The sequence below is a fragment of the Canis lupus genome, chromosome 15, assembly GCF_011100685.1.
Source record: "Canis lupus familiaris isolate Mischka breed German Shepherd chromosome 15, alternate assembly UU_Cfam_GSD_1.0, whole genome shotgun sequence".
NCBI lineage: Eukaryota > Metazoa > Chordata > Mammalia > Carnivora > Canidae > Canis > Canis lupus.
This window is the reverse complement of record NC_049236.1, coordinates 3,120,081-3,143,496: the sequence shown is the minus strand read 5'-3', so window position 1 is coordinate 3,143,496 and position 23,416 is coordinate 3,120,081. Positions and strand designations below refer to the sequence as shown.

At 41.1% G+C, this 23,416-nt stretch overlaps 1 protein-coding gene across 5 annotated transcripts in view; it reads right to left on the bottom strand.

Annotated features, from left to right (window-relative positions):
- Positions 1-1,684: 1,684 nt before the first annotated feature.
- The window catches only part of TRIT1 (tRNA isopentenyltransferase 1), a 57,788-nt gene continuing 36,056 nt past the window's right edge, over positions 1,685-23,416 (bottom strand). For 4 of the 5 annotated variants that reach the window (XM_038557779.1, XM_038557776.1, XM_038557777.1 and 1 more), the window contains 11 exons: positions 20,883-21,023; positions 14,803-14,901; positions 13,950-14,095; positions 11,430-11,572; positions 9,662-9,773; positions 9,171-9,283; positions 8,848-8,925; positions 5,974-6,083; positions 5,535-5,652; positions 2,332-2,529; positions 1,685-1,980 (listed from right to left, as the gene is read on the bottom strand). In XM_038557779.1, coding sequence (XP_038413707.1) covers positions 2,360-2,529; positions 5,535-5,652; positions 5,974-6,083; positions 8,848-8,925; positions 9,171-9,283; positions 9,662-9,773; positions 11,430-11,572; positions 13,950-14,095; positions 14,803-14,901; positions 20,883-21,023 — 1,230 coding nt within the window. In that variant the 3' untranslated portion in view covers positions 1,685-1,980; positions 2,332-2,359. The remainder of the gene's footprint in view (positions 1,981-2,331; positions 2,530-5,534; positions 5,653-5,973; positions 6,084-8,847; positions 8,926-9,170; positions 9,284-9,661; positions 9,774-11,429; positions 11,573-13,949; positions 14,096-14,802; positions 14,902-20,882; positions 21,024-23,416) is intronic. The other variant, XR_005370107.1, reaches the window with a different exon arrangement.

Here is a 23,416-nt window from a genome sequence, read left to right as displayed (position 1 = left end):
TTTTTATTTTTTAAAAGATTTTTATTTATTTGTGATAGTCACAGAGAGAGAGAGAGAATGAGGCAGAGACACAGGCAGAGGGAGAAGCAGGCTCCATGCACCGGGAGCCCGACGTGGGATTCGATCCCGGGTCTCCAGGATCGCGCCCTGGGCCAAAGGCAGGCGCCAAACCGCTGCGCCACCCAGGGATCCCAAATTAAACTTTTTTTAAATTAAACTTTAAAAAAATGTTAGAAGAAAGAAAAAGGTAAAGCTATGGAATTCACACTGTTTAAAAAAGGACAACCAAGTTTGATAGTTCTTTACCCTCTCCTCCTACAGAGAGCTAACCAAGAATTGCTTTTAAAGGTCCAGGAGAGGGGGCTCCTGGTGGCTCAGCGGTTGAGCATCTGCCTTCAGCTCAGGTCGTGATCCCGGGGTCCTGGGATCGAGTCTCACATGGGGCTTACTGCAGGGAGCCTGCTTCTCCCTCTGCCTATGTCCCTGCCTTTCTCTCTGAGTCTCTCATGAATGAATAAATAAAATATTTAAAGGTCCAGGAGAAATGCTCCTTCTTCTATGATCCTCTCCCTCCCCGGCCCTCCCCTCTAAAGTACCATGCTACGCACCTCTTATGACCTTTAGATATTCTTCCCTAGACTGGCTATTTGTAGAGTATGAACAAAGCTCCCTGAAAACAAGAACAGCATCTCATTTTATCTCTGTATTCCCTCTAGCCTCTTACCTAGTAGATTCTGAACAAATAAAATACTACTTGAGTGGGGTTATGGCTTAATGGATACACCGTGTTTGGGGTGATGAAAAAGTGTTGGAAATAGAGGTGATGGTCACAAAGCACTATGGATGTAATTGATGCTGAACTGTAAACATAAAAATACTTAATTTTATGCTAAATGCATACCTACATATACTCAATATTGCTGGAAATCACACATCTCCAATAACCTGTCTTCCAGGAATATAAGAAGTGCTTAGTAAACATTTTCTAAATAATGAACGGACAGCATGATCATATGAAGAATGTGGAGTTTCAGAAAAAGCTATGATATTTTTGTTTTGTGTGTGTGTGTGTGTGTGTTAAGTAGGCTCCACACCCAGCATGGAGCCCAATGCACAGCTTGAACTCACGACCCTAAGATTAAGACCTAAGCTGAGGGGATCCCTGGGTGGTTCAGTGGTTTAGTGCCCGCCTTTGGCCCAGGGTGTGATCCTGGAGTCCCGGGATCAAGTCCCACATCAGGCTGTCTATATGGAGCCTGCTTCTCTCTCTGCCTGTGTATCTGCCTCTCTCTCTCACTGTCTCTCATTAATAAATAAATAAAATCTTAAAAAAAAAAAAAAGACCTAAGCTGAGATCAAGAGTAGGATGCTTAAACGAATGAGCCACCCAAGTGCCCCAAGGCTGTATGTTGACAACAGAGCCTACAGTGTATAAACTAGACATGGAATATACATTGCTTTAAGGACTAAAGAGACTCTTAGGGGCAGCCCTGGTGGCCTAGTGATTTAGCGCCGCTTTTGGCCCAGGGCCTGATCCTGGAGACCCGGGATCGAGTCCCACATCAGGCTCCCTGCACAGAGCCTGCTGCTCCATCTGTCTGTGTTTCTGCCTCTCTGTCTGTTGTAAATAAAAAAATCTTAAAAAATAAAAATAAAATAAAAAATTAAAAAAATAAAGAGACTCTTGGAAACTTTCTTTTTTTTTAATTTAACTTTCAATAAAAATATAGGCTCCTAACTTAATGTAAAGACAGCAGTGAGAGTAATTATCACACAGGAAGAACTCAACAAAATGTCAAAGTCTTTAGTTTTCAAGTGCCATGTCATGACCACGTTCTTCTCTCCTTCTCAGTGGAATTCCAAGAACTGGTGGTTGAGTTCACTTAATCTTCTCGCTGGGGCTGGTCCTTTCCTGCCATTCACCCAAATCCAGAACTCCCGATTTGTGGCCCATAATACTTCAGTCATCTATAAAAGTATCTGGAAATGAGATAATTTTAGCCAGAGTCAGGGACATAAAACTTCTTTTTTAAAGGCTATAGGGAATTCAGGTATTCATTACCAAAAAGATCTTCACAAGTATTAAAAAGTAAAATCTGTGCTTCTTTCAAAAATAGAACTTTAAGGTTAAAAGAAAAAAAATTCCTTCCCCAAATTATCATTAACAGGCACATCAGCCAAACAAGGAGCTAACAAGCCCTGCTGTTTCCATGACAGAGAACATTAAAACTACACCACTGAAGGCAGAAAATGGTGGGCGCTTTCTGCAGAGCACTCCCAAGTCCAGACAGGGACAAAGACATAACCCTCCCTCCTAAACTGGGTCTCTACCTGTGCAAAGGCTACTGGACATGTCTCTTTAAACACTAGATTCCAGCTCTTTCTCATTCTGCCCTAGGGATCCTTTCTCTTTAAGCTCTTTCTCATGGTCTGAAGAAATACTCGGACTTTCTATGGTAGTGACAGCATCCGAGTCCAATCTTCTTCTCTTCTTTAGTCGGTGCAAGTGGGATTTGGATTTTATGTGTGCTAAGACAAAACAAAACAAAAACAACTCATTAGAACTTTCTAGAATCAATCCTAGAAGCATAAAAATTAACTATATAATCCTTTTTTTAAAAAAATAATAACAGGATCAACACATTCACTGGTATAGCTGCTTAGCATTTTTAAAAGAAGGATAAGTTACATGGCCAGCAAGCTACCATGCATTAAGTGTACCCTGCTGGGTGCTTTACATCACTAATCCTCACAGCAATCTTGCAGGACAGTATTATTCAGCTCATTTTTTTTTTTTTCTTCAGCTCATTTTATACAGAAGGAAACTGAAGTTCACTGAGGACTTAGATTCTGTCCAAGTACACACAGTAGGTAAGTACTTTGGCTCATCTATAGCTCAAAAGAGACCAAATTTTCCAGAATCAGAGCTCCAGACTCCATTTTTGTAACAGAACAGAGCTGTTTCAGAGAGATTACCTTTCAACTCAGTCAGCTAAAAAGTTACAAACCCAAATCCTTGTCTATATTGCCAGACAGATGCTCTGTCCCACATCAAACCCAGAGCTGTCCTTTCCTCTTCTTCCCCGCTCACACAGGTGGCCCCTCCTGATCCAACATCCCCTATGCCTAGGCTAGATAAGCCATTTGAATGACTAACCCACAAGGTTCACATTCTTCAAGCACACAATGCTCCAGGCAGATAACAGGAAGCATTCTTCTCTGTTGATCCTTTTTGAGGGTCCACAGAATCAGTAAAGCTGAAAGGCCACTGTTGCCTAATAACGATTTCTGACTTCTCACCCCAAAGAGTGTTCCCACCCTCTGACCAACTCATATTAGCCTCTTTTTACTTATTCTTTTTCAAGGAAATTTTCTTTGGAAGCCTCTAAAGAGAGAGATGACTAGATTAAATGATCTTTGATATATATTTAAAAAAAACAAACATCATTTTAAGGGTTTCACAGCAAAAATAATTTTTAAAAAAGGAAGAGGTTAGAAGAAAAGTTTACTTGGGGGGAAAAAGTCAGCTTTATTCTCCAGCTAGAGCCTAAGGCAAAAAAAAAAAAGGGCTTCTGGCCTGGCTCTCCACGGCAGCAGGAGATGGGAGCAGGGACCTGACAGATGGCACTATAGAAGGGCTCACACAAGCTAAGCTCACAAAGGCTCACAAATGTTGTTTCTTTAAGGCTATCCCTGAAGGACATTCGACAAATCGAACCACTAAGTTTCCTTTAGAAAAAACAATCAGACACTCTCTTTCTCTTCCCCTTTCATCATTATAAACCAGTGACAATCGAGGCTTCTTCTGCCGTTAAGGCAAATCACAGCCATTCCCAGCCTCTGACAATGGAGTTCATTTTGCCAGTGTTACCAGTTAATAGAACTAATCATTCTATTGGTTGGTATGGGGAGAAAATTCTATTTCTAGGAGAATCTCATGAAAGGCAGTACTCTGAACAGAACGATTCCAGCTACTGGGTATCCTACAAGCCCTACTGTGCTCAAAAGGAGTAACCTTTTAAGAAGTCTCCAAATACAGCGTAAACTCAAGACTTGTAGGCCCTGGCCCTTTCTGGGCTTTGACCAGAGGACTACAAGAATCTGACAGGGGGGATCCCTGGGGGATGCTTCAGTGGTTTGACGCCTGCCTTCGGCCCAGGGTGTGGTCCTAGAGTGGTCCAGGATCGAGCCCCACATCGGGCTCCCTGCATGGAGCCTGCTTCTCCCTCTGCCTGCGCCTCTCTCTCTTTGTGTGTCTCTCATGGATAAATAAATAAAATCGAAAGAAAGAAAAGAAAAGAAAAGAAAAGGGAAGGGAAGGGAAGGGAAGGGAAGGGAAGGGAAGGGAAGGGAAGGGAAAAAAGAAAGAAAAGAAAAGAAAAGAAAAGAAAAGAAAAGAAAAGAAAAGAAAAGAAAGAAGGAAGGAAGGAAGGAAGGAAGAAGGAAGGAAGGAAGGAAGGAAGGAAGAAAGAAAGAAAAGAAAGAAAGAAAGAAAGAAGAAAGAAAGAAAGAAAAGAGCCCCTCCCCATCCTCACTACCCTCCTCACTCCCTCCCTCCCTCCCCTCCATCCAGAAAGAAAGAAAAAAGCTGACAGGGGAGTGCAGTGTGACTATGGCAGAGCAGACCCAGGCTCTAAAAGACAGAGAGCCTTAGGTCAGTGCCCATGCTGGTTGGTCAGGAGTACCTTTAAAGACATCACCCTCTGACCACTTTCTCTATATAAGTCTTGCTTTCACAGCTTCTCTCTCTCTTTTTAAAGATTTATTTATTTACTTGAAAGAGGGAGTGTGTGTACGTATGTGGGGGGTAGAGCAGGCAGAGGGAGAGAATTCCCAAGCAGACTTTCCTCTGAGTGCTGAGCTCAATACAAGGGGGTGGAGGTGGTGTGGGGTTTTGCTTGCTGGATCCCAAGACCCTGAGATCATAACCTGAACTGAAACCAAGAGTCGGATGCTTAACCAACTGAGCCACCCAGATGCTCCTGCTCTCACAGGTTCTCTTAATGCTTTTTATCACAACTTTAGCAATCACCACCATTTCAATATATTACATTAAAGATTACCAGAGACCCCACTTTCAAAGAATGTACTCAGGAGGAGTAATTGCACTTCCTCCTCCCCTCTCAGCTGTTTCTGCTTCTCTGGTCTCTTGGGTGAGTTGGCTAGTTTCCCTTACAATCCCACCTCACCTGCACTGAGTTCTAAACATGAGGGGCCAAGAAACTCCTATAAGGTAGGATCAGGAAAGTCAAAGGGGCTCTGGAAACTTAACTACAGACCTGTCAGTATAAAATATCTACTCTAGCTGAAATTGGAGGGCAGATGATCTTCCTTTGAGATTCAGAATATAAAGATAACTCTTCAAAATGGGAACGTTGCCATGAAATGTGAGTACTTAGGGGCTCTTGGAGGAATCTGGCCATCCCTTTACAAGTAAGCAGACTCCAGCATTTAACCTACCGAAGACCTTAAATTTCACAAAGTCACTGTGAGTCACCCTCACAAATGTCTCCGTGCCCCTCCCCAGATCCTACCTGCCCATTCACGGTCCCCAATGATGATTCGATCACAGAGGTCACACATGTGATGACTTCTCCTGTTCTCTGTTTCATTGCATGGCATCTTTACTGGAGCAGCTGCAGGCTGGTGGCCCTGAAAGAACAAGGAGGGGGAGGGGAGAGAAGCAATCAACTCAAAAGAGATTTGGATCTCATTCTCTGATATTAAGGGGAGTGGGATTTTCCCAAGATTCCTTTTTCTCATCCCTGTTCTGGTGGACTACGGACAGATTTTAGCAACAACCTTTCTAAATGTGAAAGCAGAAACACAGCCTCCAGGGATCTAAGGGCAGCCAGCTCTTCTGCTCTATTCCATGGAAAAGAAAGCTTGGTTCCCTGACATGCCAACAAAGGTGCCAGCTAAGGAAAACTCTCTGAAAGCCAGACAACACACAGCACTGTGATTAATAATCACCTGGATGAAACTTTGCACGATTTCAAGAGCAGGTTCAAGAACACACTCTTCCCACTTCGAGACATCAGACACTTCTAAGCCATATACTGGGGGGACTCTGGGACCAGGTCCTAATGATGACAAAGAGAAGTTGTGAGAGGTCAGCCTCAAAGACCCAATCCATTCTGCTCCCAGGAGTCCAAAATCCTCAACGGAAATATATGGGGCCAAAGAATAAACATTCTGATCATGCCATTCATTCTAACCAGAAACATGAACCAAACAACTACATACAATCCAAGAATGATCTAGAAGGTTCACTGATCTGTAGCAAACAAGTCTAGCTGTATAATCCAGAGACCTCCAGAGACAGGATCTTCCAGATCAGTCAAAAAAACAGAACAGAGTAACAGCTCTAGTGACTACTGCGTGCGCAACCATATGAAGACAGCATACCATAGGAGTAAATAAACTAACAGCTCTAAGTAAATGCCTATTCTAAGTTGCCTATGATCTTAACAGTGATACTGCTCTTCTGGCAAGAGAGTTCGCAGCTTTCTTTAGGAGCAGACACTAGTCTCAGGTTTGTATATATCCCTTCAGCAGCACGGCCCTCATGAAACTTGTTGATACCATACCCATGATCAGGGACTGGGAACAGAAGAGTATCAGTCAATGAGCCACTAAATCTGAGAACTTTTAGAAAGAAGCCATGAAATTAAACTAGTTGAGCCCCTTCTTTTAGGAACAAGATCTAGAGGAGTATTCAAGAAACATCTTTTGGTAAATACTTCTGAGTGGAGAGACGACTAGAGACAGCCTAGAATACAGCTACAGGCATTCTGTCCCCTGGATCCAACCCTGTTTTGTCTCTGTTGGTAGCCTCCCCTGTCTATGGACACACTAAATTGCCTTCCACAGCTAGGTCAAGTCAGTTGCCTAAAGGCAAAAAGCATCTCCCCATGGACAAAAACATCAAAGTCCTTAGGATGCCAACGGCTGGCAGGTGCTGGCCTTTTGATTGTGCCAACCACAAGTAAGATTTTTCATAAAATGGACTGGGCCGCACCTGCCACCACACGGAAAGGTGAGACCGGGAGGGTGCAGGCAGCATCCACAGCACACCTGGCCTTGGCTAAGCTCTGCACCTGTTTCCAGGCCACTCTATATTTTCCTTTCCCCTCTGAGTCCTTTGTTGGGCTTCTGTGCCCTGTCTAAGCACCTTTCAACAAGTTCTCGGCTCCCAGCTGCTATTTCTGGCTTGGGTCCAAGGCCAAGTTGGGGCGGGGAAGTCCCCCTGGCTTCTTGCCAGAACCATGTCCCAGCAGACTAGCCCTGGCCAATCACACACGGCTCCTGGTTTACAAGGCAGCTGTGCCTTTCACTCTAGCACCAGGACTGTGCCGGCATACACATGAATGAGGAATGGGCAGATGATGCACTGTGCCATCAATCCCTCCTGACTCAGAGATGGGGGAGTTATTGTGGCTTTACCACAGGAGGAAGTTTCAAATCATTACAAAAAACAGCTTTTGTTGCAGACTAATTGTTAGCCCTGGAGAGAAGAGAAGCTGCATTAGAAATCTATAGTGAATTTCAGTTGATGCAATTCAATTTTGATTTTAGCTGAAGTAGAGAATTCTCCTATTTGACAGGACATGCAGAGAAACCAGGGTGAGTAGAAAGAAGTATAAAGAGCCTCTTGGTGCCAGAACTACCCTGGAGAGGTCTGGCAGAGAGTGAGAGCAGGAGAGAGAAATGCAACAATCCGTGGTCACAACATGGATTGAGGTGTTTCTGTTCAGAGACCCTGAAGAGCAGACAGTGGAGGCCTCAGCTGTCCTGATCTATAACTGAAAGCAGAAGTCTAACAGCAAAAGGCAAACAGGAAGATTCAGAAACATATTTAAAGAGTGCCTATAAGATAAAGTTGGTGTTTCATTTAATCTCCTTTAAATTAATCTCCTTTTAGCTCATAACCAGAAAATTTCTTACCCAAGGCCCAATACCAATGCTGTCTAGCTGAAATTATAGCTACAGGAAACAAGAAGCATGCTATAGAATACATTGCGGGGGGCGGGGGGAGTGGGTAGGGGGACAGGCCTGCTTTCAATACTGCTTATTCAGCTGGCAGATATTTGGCAAGATTTTTAACGTCTTGAAGCCTCCGTTGCCTTATCTGCAAAAATGAAAGAATAGCACCTATCTCACAGGCTTAGTAATATATGTATGGCACCAAATTTACTGTCAAGGACACAGAACAGGGTCAAGTGAAGGAGAATTTCTTTCCCTGTTGCTTAAAAGTGCTGTTCAATTGAAGGCAAACCTGCAGCAACTCTAAAGCACCACATACCTAAATGTGAAGGCAACACTGAGAGAACTGGTGAAGGTTTGGCTTTTTATACTGCTCATGTATCCTAAGAACGATTTTCTTTCTTTAAGCTTTCTTTTGTTGTTAGAAATCTCTACACCCAACATGGGGCCCAAACTCACAACACTGAGATCAAGAGTCACATGCTCTTCTAACTGAGCCAGTCGGGTACCCCAGAACCACTTTAATTAGGAAAGCCTACCTACAGAAATCTGACTGCACTCAAGGTACAAAATTTGAAGCTAAAATCAACCTTGAACACCGACCCTACGACGATGTTGCTGTTATGTTCTTATGTGTTTGTAGCCAACACCCATGTGTTCAACTTCTCATTGGAAAGATTTCATTTGTTTTCTGACACATTACAAAAAAGCATGGTCATTTATGCAGTAGACCCTCTCCCAGATCAGGTCCTCAAAGCTCAGGACAGGTCCAGAAACTAAAGTTCCTTTTCGCGGTGAGTTGAGGACAATCTATACTCTACTGGAAACAAACCCAGGGGTAAGGAAAAACATGAGACTTACTGCTCAAAAACCGATTTTTAACCCATCGGTTTTGCTTCCGGGCATATCTCTTAGTCACTTGTTTCAAAGACTCGATACCTGAAAGACATAGTAGGTCTAGTAACCTCTAAGTTCTGACCCAGGCAAAATGCAAGCCCTCCCAGCCCAGGAAAAGAGAAAATCAGCCATAGCAGCACCCTGGAGTACACTTGGTAGACAAAAATCTCAATTCTGAGCTGAAGGCCACTTGGGACTCTTTGGCCTCAGCTCTTTCTCAGATCATACCAGTAGGTACTCTGCCACCCAAGGATGTCCAAGTCTAGGTAAGATGGAGGAATTCACACCTTTCTTTAGGAGCTGGTTACTAGTCTCTGGTGTGCATTTTCCCTCAGTGACCAGGTACTCGTGAAATTCCTTGAAGCCAATGGATTGGAAGATACCATGTTGATAGTCCTGGCTGGGAATAGGAGAGCATCAGCGATGAGCCACTGCATCTGAGAGCTAGCAGGGGCTTTAGAGAGGATCTAGCTAAGCCACTTCATCTCATAGATGAGAAACTGAGATCCAGAGCAACTACTGTCTCTCTAAATTCTTCCTCCACCCCCCACCCCAACAGTTCCCTGGTTAGTTCCCTTGAAAATGAACTCCTGGGAATGTCTGACATATTAGAAAAGTGCAACTGTAACAAGTACACCAGACCTCCTTGCAACAAGCCTTGCCAACGCCAAGGACAAAGGCTAATAAACAAGTAGGTCCAAAGCCAGTACTCTATTTATGGCCTTTGGGCCATATGCAAGGGAGGGAGAGTAGGTTGAAGAAACGGCCAAATCCTCACCTGTTTTCTGCAACTTTCTTCTGATTATAGCGTCGGTGAAAATCTCTTAGTTCATCCAAGAGCCCAGCAGCTAGCATGTCATCCACCCTCTTATCCAAGCGCTCATCTAGAACTTCAATCACATTAGCCCATCAACCATCTAGTCTGTCATAGGTGCCCACTAGACACTTACACAGTGAGTGAATGGACAGGCTGCCACAAAGAGGAGCATTTATTCAAATGGAAGAAGGCATTTAAAGTCCAAGGATTATAGAATAATTCATATTATATTTGTCATACTTAAGACCAAACTTCAATACAAAACAGCCAAAATGAAGCACATGTCTTATTACATAAAGAGAAAGCAACTACAATTATAGCAACTAAGAAGGACAAATATTTTATTATGGAACATATATTCATTGTTTACTTTAGAGGCAGCTGAGACCCCTGCTTTACCTTTATTTATTCCCATCATATTTGTTACTTTAACTTTGTGTTCTTTTACATTTAAGAACTGACAGATGACACCTTGGACAGGAATAAGAAACATTAATACAAAGCCACCCTAGGTATCTCTTGAACTACTGAGCCAAACAAAGGAGAAAAGCAGAGTCAGGGGTCATAATCATTCAGATGTGGTGGTCAAAAACTTTACTATGATCAAAGGTAGTGGTCAGCTTTATTATGAATCAGATTCCATTATTTTATGCTAAATTGCAATACATGTTTTTATTTACAGAAATTTCATTTAAAAAATTAACTTTTTCTATAAACTTGTACCTGAGATTAATTTAACAGTAATTTTTCACCATTTCAACCATATTCTACATTATCTGCCATTGCTACTTCTCAGCCTGCAGTAACAGTAACCTTTTTTCCTATCTTCCTAGAAAGTTTGTATTTATTAAGGACTCACCACGTGTAACGCACAACTGAGCACTTTGTATGTTCTAATTAATCTAATCCTCAATCCATATATATATATATTACTATTATTATCATTAATTCCATTTTATAGAAGAGAAAATTGGGGCACAGGAAGGTTAACTAATTTGTCTTAAGTGGGTCTCTGATTGCCCTCAAGAGAATGCTCATCATCCTTTCTCTGTGGCCTTACAGCACTTTTTGGCCCAGAATTTATCACAAAGTAGTATCTATCTTTGCTGCCCCACTAGACTGGGAGCTCCTAAAAAGCAGGCACTGTCTCATATTCATCTCTGAAATCCAAGGACTATGCAGCATATCTAGCACTTTATTAGAGATGCTTACTAAATGTTAGCTGGATGAAAAAGTTAGTACTATCACAGGGCATTACCATACTTTACAAAAAAAAAACCCAAAAAATATCATCAGGCTAGCTAATTAACCATCATATCCATTTCTGAGGCCTGCTGCTTCTAGAATAATCAGTGATACAGCCTCCATCTCATCAATCCAGGGAGGCAGACCTCCTTTCACAAAGCCTTCCTTCTCTTTCTCTTCAGACCTTCCCTGGATGGCAGTCTCTTACCCACCCTACCCATTTCATGTTATCCCACCCTTGGTATTTTATCCTAGTGCCAGGGCTACCCTTCTTCCCTTTCCAGACAGATACCTAGGGGAAGGGCACTGTGCCTTACTAAGTTAATGAAGAACAATAATTATAAAATTAATAGCTAACACTTGTTTAGTGCTTATTATGAGCCACTTGTGGTTCTGGGCATCTTATGCGTGTATATATACATATAATCACATATTATAACAAGCTCTATCTCAGATGGACTCTAAGGCATCAAAGGGCTTTTACCTGTCTGGTCAGCATGAAGCCAGAGGATGCAAAGATTAGGGAACTTCAGAGGGCCTCCGAGAGGACCACCACCTTCCTCCGCATGTTGACGATGAAGAAATTCACTATGAGAGATTCCTGTTTCTTCAAACACCTGCAAGCTCCTAAGCCATTTAAGGGGACAGCGGGGGGGAATACCCATAAAAACCATTAGAAAATATTCATTCTCAAATGAGACAAGGAGAAAGGTTATTTATTACAAACACCTCTTTCTCATTTTCACTGATAAGCCCCCAAAGCCATGAAGGCCTGGAGTCACTCCAATCCTATAGCTACCCAGAAAATAGTTCCAAAGAAAATTTTAGATAAAGTAAGACTAATACTATTCTTGTAAACATATATTAATTTTTCTGAACTCAGGTTCAGAAACAACAGGCTTCTTCTACACAAATAGAATGGGACACACTCACCTTCAGGTAAGCAATAAAAGAGCTTATTTGGAAGACTGTTACAAGCCAGCAAGTCCAGTCTTGCTGGAATGTCTTTCCCACAGTACAAAAGTATGTTGTATATCCAGCTCATCAACCTTTTTTTTTTTTTTTTTTAACATAGGTCTAGAATTAATGAAGAGCACTTCTGACTGATTTGGTACTCTACTAGCACAAAGACCACTGAAGAAAGAACTCAGATACTTATTCTTCAGCCACCATCCACTCTGTCTGCCTCTATTAGATTATGCAGGTAATATAACTCTCATACCTACACTACACCACTCTGAGTGGTGGCAACTTATCAGCTTGAAAGTGATCTTTCCCTCCCTGACCCAATTCTACTTCCTGAATCCCTAACACGAGAGTAGAGACCCCCTGTTTCTGTACCAATGCTCACTCAAAGAGGACCTGTGAGGAAAAATTGTAATAGATAATCTCATTTATCTGGAGGTTAGAATATAGTCTCAAACTAAAAGAAAGATGAACAAAGTCCTCCAGTCCTCTCTAAAGAAGAGACTAGAGCTCTTGCTTAGAACCTATTGACTTGGGGTTCCTGGGTGGCTCAGCGGTTGATCATATGCCTTTGGTTGAGGGCGTGATCCAGATCCTGGATCCCAGGATCATGTCCCACATTGGGTTCCTTGCATCGAGCCTGCTTCTCCCTCTGCCTCTGTGTCTCTCATGAATAAACAGAATCTTAAAAAAAAAAAAAAAAAAAAAAAAAGAACCTATTGACTCTTACTAGGACACAATTCTTGGCTCTAGTTTAGAAATAGCAAAATGAGGAGAGGTGATAAAAAAGAACTCATTAATAAAAGGAGAAGATAATAAAGACCAAGCTCTAGAATCACATCATAAAACAATATAAAAATGAATGTTCATCATTAAGTTTCTGTTTTCTAAAAACTTTTGAAAGATCTCTATTAAAATGTTTTAAAATAAATGTTTAGATACTGAAGGTATAAACTTCATTTATCTAGAACATGCATTATCACCCGGGGTGATACTGCTCTCAAGGGGGCAAAAAAACTTAGATATTACAGTGGTATGACCCTCTGAGGGCAATCATACCCAAAGAAATATTATTCTTTAGTACTAAACTTCATGGAGAACAGGGAGGGAGGGAAGTACAATTAGGAAAAAATTTCTAAAAAGGCACTGGGTACATGTAGGGTGGTGGGGGATAATGAAAAAGGATTAAGAAACACTGATCTAAAACATTCATTTAAGTGGACTATTTCACAATCCCTATCAATACCAGGTGGTTCTATAATATTTAATCTGCATAATCAACCATCCTTCATTAGACCCTCTACTTTGCTAGATATGGTATCACTCCCAACACTGCAGAAAAATAAACCTAACACACAAGACTGCGATTTCAAAGCAACCTAAGAGGGATTGGCTCAGTGGTTGAGTGTCTGCCTTTGGCTCAAGGCATAATCCCCGAGTCCCGGGATTGAGTCCTGCATCAGGCTCCCCGCAGGAAGCCTGCTTCTCCCTCTGCCTGTGTCTCTGTGTCTCTCATGAATAAATAAATAAAATCTTAAAAAAAAAACACTAAGAAAACATGACCTTATGAGTTCATTCACCACCTCTTCAAGAAAACCTCCATATGTGAAGATGAGCAGGTCTACGAGACAGGTTCATAAAATCTACCTCCCACTGGGAAAGCTGCTGGGGCAGAACTCAGCATTACACCATCAATTATGAAACTCAAATCACAATGTAAACCAACTGCATGCCAGAAAAAATTTATATGAAAACTGTTATACAAGCAAAGATCAAATAGAAAATGAAGCACAATTACCTAGGCCCTAGGGAAAACTCTATTGTATTATACATTTTAAATTAACAACAAAGTTGGATGCAATTATTTATTGAGGGAGTTGGACTGAGGCAGTACCTCAGGGCCTCATGACCTGTGGGCTGGGAACACACCAATCTCCACTTCCTGCTATTACCAAACCCCTCTCATTACCCAGGTGCACTGAAGAACTGGCTCCCCAACTCCAGAGGGACTCGGCTCAGTAGGCCCAGGCTTTCTTACCTGGCTACTTTGCGCTTGTCATGCGGGTGCAGCTTGGCAGCCATTTCTGGGTCCACTTGGCTTAGGCGTTTGTGGAGTGCATGGCCATCCTCCTTTTCAAGCTCTACCTTCCGGTCAATCACTTTCTCAGTGCCCATCTCCTGGGGCTATTAAAAGAAGGTTTAGAAGTAAATTTAATTCAACGGTTCAACAAGCATTGCAACAGTATATATGCCAGGTGCTTTGCTGGGAGTTAGAAATACAGAACAGAGAGAAATCAGAAGGTCTTGCCATATAGTGAGAGACAGATCATAGAAAATTCCAATACACCGTGGTAGTGTTGTGAGACCACAGCACACAAAGGACTTACTGCTGAGCGAAGTACTCAGGTACCTGCTTCCTTGTCAGAAGTACAAACAGGAACCAGGGCTAACACATCTGTATGAACATATCTAGGAGCCCAGTCTTCTCAGTAAGTGACCAGAGTGGATCAGGATTGCCTGCACAATACAGTTTGCAAAGCCTCCCCCTAGGCAATAGCATCTCCATACGAAAGGTTAGTGTTGGGCATCTCACTGATGTACAGATTGTTACAGCCAGGAAATGCTGAGTCAGACTGATGTACTGTTAACTTACATGGAGATGCTAATTAATTCACAGAGGAGCATTTTTCCCACACACAGCCCCTGCCCTCAGGCCACCCTGCAGGAGCACACTTCACATATGGAGGTGGCATTTGCTTCAGAATATTAAGTAAGAAAATTACACTTGCTGAGTTTAAGAAATAGACAAGAGTCAACTTTCCTCCCACTAAAATTAGCTGGCAAGAAAGAGGACCCATTTCCTCAGTGACTTATAAAGGAACTAAACATACCTTAGTATTGACAAGAACTTTCCAGAGCAGAGACTCAATGTAGTAATTGGTTCCTCCCACGACAATAGGAATTTTGTCTCGGGCAAATATATCTTCAATGTGAATGTTAAGAAAGACATCACAATATTTAATATCAAGAAGAGCATCCTGACTCACTTGGGAAGGAGGATATTAGCAAGAAACCACACTCATTTATTCGTCTGGAGAACAGAGAAGAAAGGGTGGAAACCAAGATGAACTGATACCAGTCTTCACCCTCTCCCATGAGTTCCCAGAAGCATTTCCCATTAGTTCTGGAGGGACTTGCATAAACCAGATACAAACACATGATGGTAATTCCTTTCAGTTCTAGAAGTTTCTAGGCCTCGCTGCTACAATTCAAAGCTTGCTTGGTATTCCAAATCAGTTTAATGAGCACAAGCCCAAGGGCTCTCAGAGAAACAAGTGTCAGCTGCTCAGGAAGCCACCAAGGTGACATCCATTCTGTGACTGCCTTCTACAATAAAATACAAGCTGGTTTCCCTACACCACGGTTCCTAGACTCAGTCAGTCCCCACCATTACATAGTAATACTGCACATTTCAGCCCCACTTGAGACTCCACCAGTAAACTGGGAAGCACAGGTTCTGAAGACAAATAGATCTCAACTACCAGCTCCAACTCTGACAAGTTATTCAGCCTGAGCTTCAGTTTTCTCACCTGTAAAATTCTCTTGAAGTCTAAGGAGCATTAAATGTGATGAGGCATATAAATCCCCTACCATGATGCCCGAAATATTTGCTTTCAATTGAGTAAGCACTGAATTTACTTGAGCCACTATTGTTTTTATATCCCCACTACTTTAAATTCTTCTCTTTAGAATCTCTGTTGAACAGATAATTATCTGCTTTATGGAGGGCTTTGCTTCTGAGGATAATTGATAAAAAGAGACTTTCGACCTAGACAAAGACTGACTCATTTATACCTTTCTTCCCCTTGCCAGCCTGTCTGTGCACCCAGAGATAGATGACCTCTTTTCTATCAGAAGCCCACTAACCCCAGAGAGGCTGGGTGGGGTGGGAAGAAAGCTGTTACAAATCAAGGATCTTAAAGAAGAAACATTGTTTCTTTTGTTTTGTTTTGTTTTAAAAATTTTATTTATTTATTCATGAGAGACAGAGAAGACAGAGACATAGGCAGAGGAAGAAGCAGGCTCCATGCAAGGAGCCCAATGTGGGACTCCATCCCGGAACTCCAGTATCATGCCCTGGACCAAAGGCTCAACCTGGACTCAACTGCTGAGCCACCCAAGTATCCCTTTCTATTTGTTTTTTTAAAAAAGAAATACTGGGGTGTCTGGGTGGCTCAGTTGGTTGAGCATCTGCCTTCAGCTCAGGTCGTGATCCCTGGGTCCTGGGATTGGCCCCTTGTCAGGCTCCCTGCTCACTGGGGAGCCTGCTTCTCTCTCTCTCCCCCACACTTGTGCTCTCTCTGTCTCTCTCAAATAAATAAAATCTTTAAAAAAGAGAGAGAGGGACGCCTGGGTGGCTCAGCGGTTGAGCGTCTGCCTTTGGCTCAGGGCATGATCCCAGGATCTGGGATCAAGTCCCACATCAGGCTCCCTGCATGGAGCCTGCTTCTCCCTCTGCCTGTGTCTCTGCCTCTCTCTCTCTCTCATGAATAAATAAATACATAAAATCTTTAAAAAAAATAAAAATAAAAAAATAAGAGAGAGAGAGAGAGGAAATACTATATTCCCCCTATTAAGTATAAGGAGCATACACAATTACAATAATTATAATAAACATTCAAGTATATACTATGAGTGACAAAGGGAGAAGGACCAAAGAAAGTAAAAAGGGAAGGGGTAAATGGTGAGATGCCAAAGAGAGAGAGTGGAAAAGAGAGAAGGAGAATGGGATAGGAGATATTTGGTGGGAAAAGGTTTAACTTGTTTGCCCAAGCCATGAAACAACTGGACAAAATCCTTCTCTCTGGGCCTCAGTATCTAATACCTTACCTAGCCTGTCAAAACAAGGTTAATTGGATATTTCTTAAGGTACTTTCAGTTTTGACATTCTGATTTTAGATTCTTACCTAAGCTCAAAAATATCCGATCCTGTAAGTGATGATTAAGTCATCCCCTGCTGCCCTCTGAAAACTCCACTTTCTCTAAGTTCTTTCTGAATAACCAAACTGTCTTAAAGCAACAACATACATTCAGTGTTATGTTTTAATTTGTCAAGGGCATTCATATATATTATTTCATCTGATACAACTGTCTCGTATAGCAGGTAGGGCAAGAATTATCTACATTTTAATATCTGCCTATTTGATAGGCAAAAAAAATATGATCTCACTATTTTGATCTGCATGGCCTTAACAGCAAGGATAAAACCCTTTTCTCCATTTACCATCATTTCTATTTCTTCCTTTGTGAATTATTATTACTCAAGCCCTTTAAGAATTTTTCATATTGGGGATCCCTGGGTGGCGCAGCGGTTTGGCGCCTGCCTTTGGCCCAGGGCGCGATCCTGGAGACCCGGGATCGAATCCCACATCAGGCTCCCAGTGCATGGAGCCTGCTTCTCCCTCTGTCTGTGTCTCTGCCTCTCTCTCTCTCTCTCTCTGTGACTATCATAAATAAATAAAAAAAAAAATTAAAAAAAAAAAAAAAGAATTTTTCATATTGATTCATATGAGTTCTTCATATATTAAGGATATGAACTATTCACTTTTCCTAGGTTACAAGTATTTTTCCTCTGGCTTATAGTCTGTTTTTTAATTTTGTTTATAGCAGGCTAATTTTTTAAAAATTATAAAATATTTAATATACACAAAAGAACATCCATACATTATGAAGCCTAATAATAAACACTCATGAACTCAAGGTAAGAAAAGGAATATTATTAATTCTTTTGAAGCTTCTTTTTTTTTAAATTTTTTTTTTATTTATTTATGATAGTCACAGAGAGAGAGAGAGAGAGGCAGAGACATAGGCAGAGGGAGTAGCAGGCTCCATGCACCAGGAGCCTGATGTGGGATTCAATCCCAGGTCTCCAGGATCACGCCCTGGGCCAAAGGCAGGCACCAAACCGCTGTGCCACCCAGGGATCCCTCTTTTGAAGCTTCTTGTGTATTCATTCCCACTCCAACCCCCTACACTTCCCCTCTCTGCAGGGAAACCTGAGATTCGCTATCCTGAATTGTTTGGTTTTCTTGTTATCATTCCATTGCTTTTCTTTATGTTATTCCTTATGTATATATAACCCCCTAAAAAATACATTGGTTAGTTTTGCTTGCTTTTTAACTTTTATAATAAATGGTATGAGTGTATATGCATCCTTCTAGAATTTCTCATATTTTATAATGTTTCTGAAATTCTCCCACATTAATTGCTGCACGCAGCTACAATGTATTCACTTTCACTGCTGAAAAAGCACTTTTATGAACAAAGCAAATTTTACACATTCTTCTGTAAGTAAGAATCTAGGTGTTTGTTTTTGCCATTAAGAGCAATGCTGCTATGAATGAGATCTACCATCTATCTCCAGTTATACTCGTGGCAAGGTTACTCTAGGGTGGACACACATTCTTGCCAATACAAATTCTTAATTCGTACATACTCAAAGCTAGCTACTTTCCTTTAAAGAATCCTCTTTTTTTTTTTTTAATTTATTTATGATAGTCACACACAGAGATAGAGAGGCAAAGACACAAGCAGAGGGAAAAGCAGGCTCCATGCACCGGGAGCCCGACGTGGGATTCGATCCCGGGTCTCCAGGATCATGCCCTGGGCCAAAGGCAGGAGCCAAACCGCTGCAACACCCAGGGATCCCTTCCTTTAAAAACGGAGAAGGTGGTACCTGGGTGGTATAGTTGGTTGAGCACCTGACACTTGGTTTTGACTCAGGTCATGATCTCAGGGTCCTAGGATGGAGCCCCACATCAGGCAGGGAGTCTGCTTGAGATTCTTGCTATCTCTCCCTTTGCCCCTCCCACTTGTGCTCTAATAAATAAATCTTAAAAAAAAAAAAAAAAGGTTATATGGAAGGATGGTGGTGATGGTTGCACTATAATGTGAATGTATTCAACACAACTGAAATGTACATTTTAAAATGGTTAAGTGGTAGGCAGCCTGGGTGGCTCAGCGGTTTAGCGCTGCCTTCGGCCCAGGGCCTGATCCTGGAGACCCAGGATCGAGTCCCACGTCGGGCTTCCTGCATGGAACCTGCTTCTCCCTCTGCCTGTGTCTCTGCCTCTCTCTCTCGCTGTCTCTCATGAATAAATAAATAAAATCTTGGAAAAATAGGGGATCCCTGGGTGATTCAGTGGTTTAGCACCTGCCTTTGGCCCAGGGCGTGATCCTGGAGTCCTAGGATTGAGTCCCGCGTCAGGCTCCCGGCGGAGAGCCTGCTTCTCCCTCTGCCTGTGTCTCTGCCTCTCTCTCTCTCTCTCTCTATCATGAATAAATAAATAAATTAATCTTAAAAAAAAAAAGAAAATCTTGAAAAAATAAAATAATATAAAATAAAATAGTTAAGTGGTAAATTCTGTATTTTAACATAGTAAAATAAAGAAAAACTGAGTTTAAAAATCCATTTAAAAACCCTTTACCAAAAAAAAAAAAAACTTTTCCCTACTCTAAATCATAGAACTACTCAATTCTATATTATCCCATTTGTTTCAAAGTTTCATTAAAAATACACGTATTTAACTCTGAGATCCATCTGCAATGTCATATATGAGATTGTGATTTTATTTTTTCCCAAAAAATTAGCTATTCCAGGAATAATTATTAACTACTATATTATTTCTCTACTGTTTCAAATGCCATCTTTTTAAAAAATATTTTATTTATTTATTCATGAGAGACACATAGAGAGAGAGAGGCAGAGACACAGGCAGAGGAAGAAGCAGGCTCCAAGCAGGAAGCCCAATGTGAGATTCGATCCCAGGACTTCAGGATCACGCCCTGAGCCAAACGCAGATGCTCAACCGCTGAGCCACCCCGGCGTTCCTCAAATGCCACCTTGATCATTAGGTAAATATATATATCCATTTGAATTTGTACCTGAGTTTTCTATTCTGTGTCATATATTTATCTAGTATAAGTTCCATGTTATTATAACTATTATGAATTTTCCTTATATTTTAATATCTGGCAGTCCAATTTTTTTTTTTTTTTTTAAGTAATCTCTAACCCAATGTGGGGCTTGGACTCACAACCTGGAAATTAAGAGTTGCATGCTCTACCAACAGAGCCAGCCAGGCACCCCACCTGGAAGTCTGGACAATTAAAATATAAGGACAGTCTCCCTTATAGTATTCTTTTTTCAAAATTTATTGGTGTTGAAACTAACACTATATGTTAACTGTACTGGAATTAATTTTAAAATAAACAAGGGGCACCTTGGGTGGCTCAGCTGGTTAAGCATCCGACTCTTGATCTCAGCTCAGGTCTTCAATACAGGGTTGTAAGTTCAAGTCTCATGTTGGGCTCCATGCTGGGTATAGAGCCTAATCAATCAATCAAAGATCACTGATCATAGGAAAAAAAATTTTTTTTTATTGTTTTGCAGTCCTCACCCAACAATCCCTATTCAATTCTAAATGTAAGTAACTCCATTATATCTATAAATTGATTTTGCATCCCCATTTAAAGGATGAGAAACTGGAACTGAGTGGGGTAAATGCTCTACTCAATAAAATTCACTTGGTCCAAAGGTTCTGGAACTAGAGAACAGATTTTCTAATTCCTAAATCAGTGCTGTCTTCACTAAAACTGCTTCTGAAATTGTAATATGTATATGAATCACCTGGGACTCTTGTGAAATGTAGATTCTGATTCAGTAGTTTTGGAGTGAGGCCCAAATTCAGCATTTCTAATAAGCACCTAAGGGATGGCTGATGCTGCAGTCTGATGACTCTGAGAAGCAAGAGCATTCTATTTTTGATCCATATAGTTCTGATGGGGGTGCTATCTATTGGTTGTTATGTCTTGGGTGCCCCTGGTTTTAAGAAACTCACTGAAAAGAAAACTTCTCTTGGCTTGGGCTGCCTTGTACCCACCAAATCTAGTTGCTCTTTCATAAGGATATTAGAGCTGTTGCTTTGTTCCTGAAGTCCACAACTGTGTAATTTGTCACGAGAGGATCCACAAAGCTGATCATGTGGTGCTGGCACATTCTCTGCTCTTGGGCAGTAACCTTGTTCGTGATGATGTCCAGGCCTTCATAAACCTAGGGAGGGGAAAGAAAATTAGCATGAGAAAGTAAGTCACCTGCCTCCATAAAACGCAAACTTCATAAGTAGCAATGGTGATCTGTTCCTCCCTCTAGCCAAACACGGGACTGACCCAAAGCACCAGAATAGATGTGTTTCTAAGCACATGTGTTGAGAGAATAGCAGACCTACAAACACCCAAGATAAAGGAAGCAAAAGAAAACAGAACACTGGCTTTCTTATCAAACAGTGGCTATTAGCTTAGACTTAAAGATAAAAAGTGTATGTAAATCAATGGTCAAGTAAGAACTAATTCCGCAGGATTAACTGGACGTTCTTTAGGTTCTGTAAGCATTTAAAAATGGGCAGGTTGTTTTATTTATTTTACTTATCACAAGTCTCCAGAAAGGTAACATTTGCATTGCTCATAGTTCTACTTCAAATGCTTAGATATTTCTTGGATTTAAATGGCTCTGAAAGATTTTTAGAATCTTGGCTCCATTTGTAGAGAAGTGGCCTATTTACAAAGATACATATAAAACACACACAGACACACTTTGAAGTCAGAACCCCTAATACTGCTGTACTCTAATGGAAACATTGTGATCTAACCAAATTACTGCTTCAGGGGGTCAGCACATACAGTCTAAATACTCAAAGGCAATATCCTGTCTGTAAGCTCTTGATCTGCCAATTCAACTAAAAAGTTCAAATGTACTTTTTCTAAATGCAAGGTCTCAGATGGAGAACAGATCTGAAAATACTAGTTTGAAAATAGGGATGAATGCTTTGAGATTAAATGTTCTCTCTGTAATCACTGATTCTACAGGGAGCATTGAATGAACAAATAATAAGTTCCATAGAGCCCACAAAGATGTTAAAAGCATTTTTTATCTCACATTTCCCTTTACTTACATGGGTGTCGATTAAGTACAGTACAGTATAATGGTTTAGGAGGAAGGACGCTGGCGCCAGGCTGCCTCAGATCAATTCCTAGCTCTGCCACTTACCAGTTATTTGTACTTGTGGAGTAGTCAGTTACTAACCTCTCTCTGCCTCAATCCCTCATCAGTAAAATGAGGATAACAGTATCTATCTCATGGGGTTGTTGTGTGGATTAAGTGAGTTAATACACGTAAAAGCACTTCGTTTTTCCCTAACACTTTGTATATGATATACAGGGTCATTATATTACTACCTATATTACAACCACTACTACTACTATCACAATGCAAGAGAAATGGGAAGTAAGTTTAGTGTCACTAGCACTCTGAAGCTTCTGTGCTCTTAACTACTGAGGTTGTTTACCCAACAAGGATATACGCTATCTTCAAGGAACAAAAAAAATGTTAATTAGTAAACCCCCCCCCCCCCCCCCCCCCCGCACAGAAGAAATATAAAGAGCCATAGGAAAGAACCAGCTCTGTCTTTAATTCACAACAGACATCCATTCTTACACCTGAATACTGATGGAATCTTAAATCATCGGGTGTGCTTTTCTGTGTATCTTGAACAAGATGGCCTTCTGACATCAGAAGGTGCCACAGCATATACTATACACAGCAGTCTTCTGCATGAATTAAGAAAACTATAGGAGGGACAGGAGTTAATAACTCTGTGTTCTGTGTTCTTCTCCCTCTTCCCCACAAACTTTAGAAAACTATAGGAGGGACAGGAGTTAATAACTCTGTGTTCTGTGTTCTTCTCCCTCTTCCCCACAACCCTGTAAATGGATTCTCATTTTTAACACTGAGATTAATGTTAAGGAAAGGCATAGTTGTACATGCACAATTATCACCCCCACCTCCAAAAAAGCCAAAATGTAAACATATATAGATAAATTTTCATCCTGAGTCCTGCCTTTATGTGTATGTTCTAGAACTCCTTTTTTAAAAAAAAATTTTAAGCTTTTATTTATTTATTTATTTATTTATTTATTTATTTATTTAAAGATTTTATTTATTTATTCATGAGACACACAGAGAGAGAGGCAGAGACACAGGCAGAGGTAGAAGCAGGCTCCATGCAGGGAGCCTGATGTGGGACTCGATCCTGGGACTCCAGGGTCACGAACTGGTCCAAAGGCAGGCATTCAACTGCTGAGCCACCCAGGCGTCCCTGTTCTAGAACTCCTTAAAATGGTAAGTTTATTTTATTTATTTTTTATTTTTATTTTTTGTTTAAACAAAAACATCAACAAATACTAAAGGCAACCCCAGAACGAGGCTCACCTTATTTATTAAAGGAAGTGGTCTGTTGTACTGTTTATGGTATATATAAATGTCAACAAATATCAGAAAGAAACGAGTATTAGTGATTTAAGGAAAGTAGATGTCTTGCTTATAGAGTTAACAAACTAAAAACTGTAAATCACACAAAAGTACATCTTGGTTACCAGTGTAAATTGTCA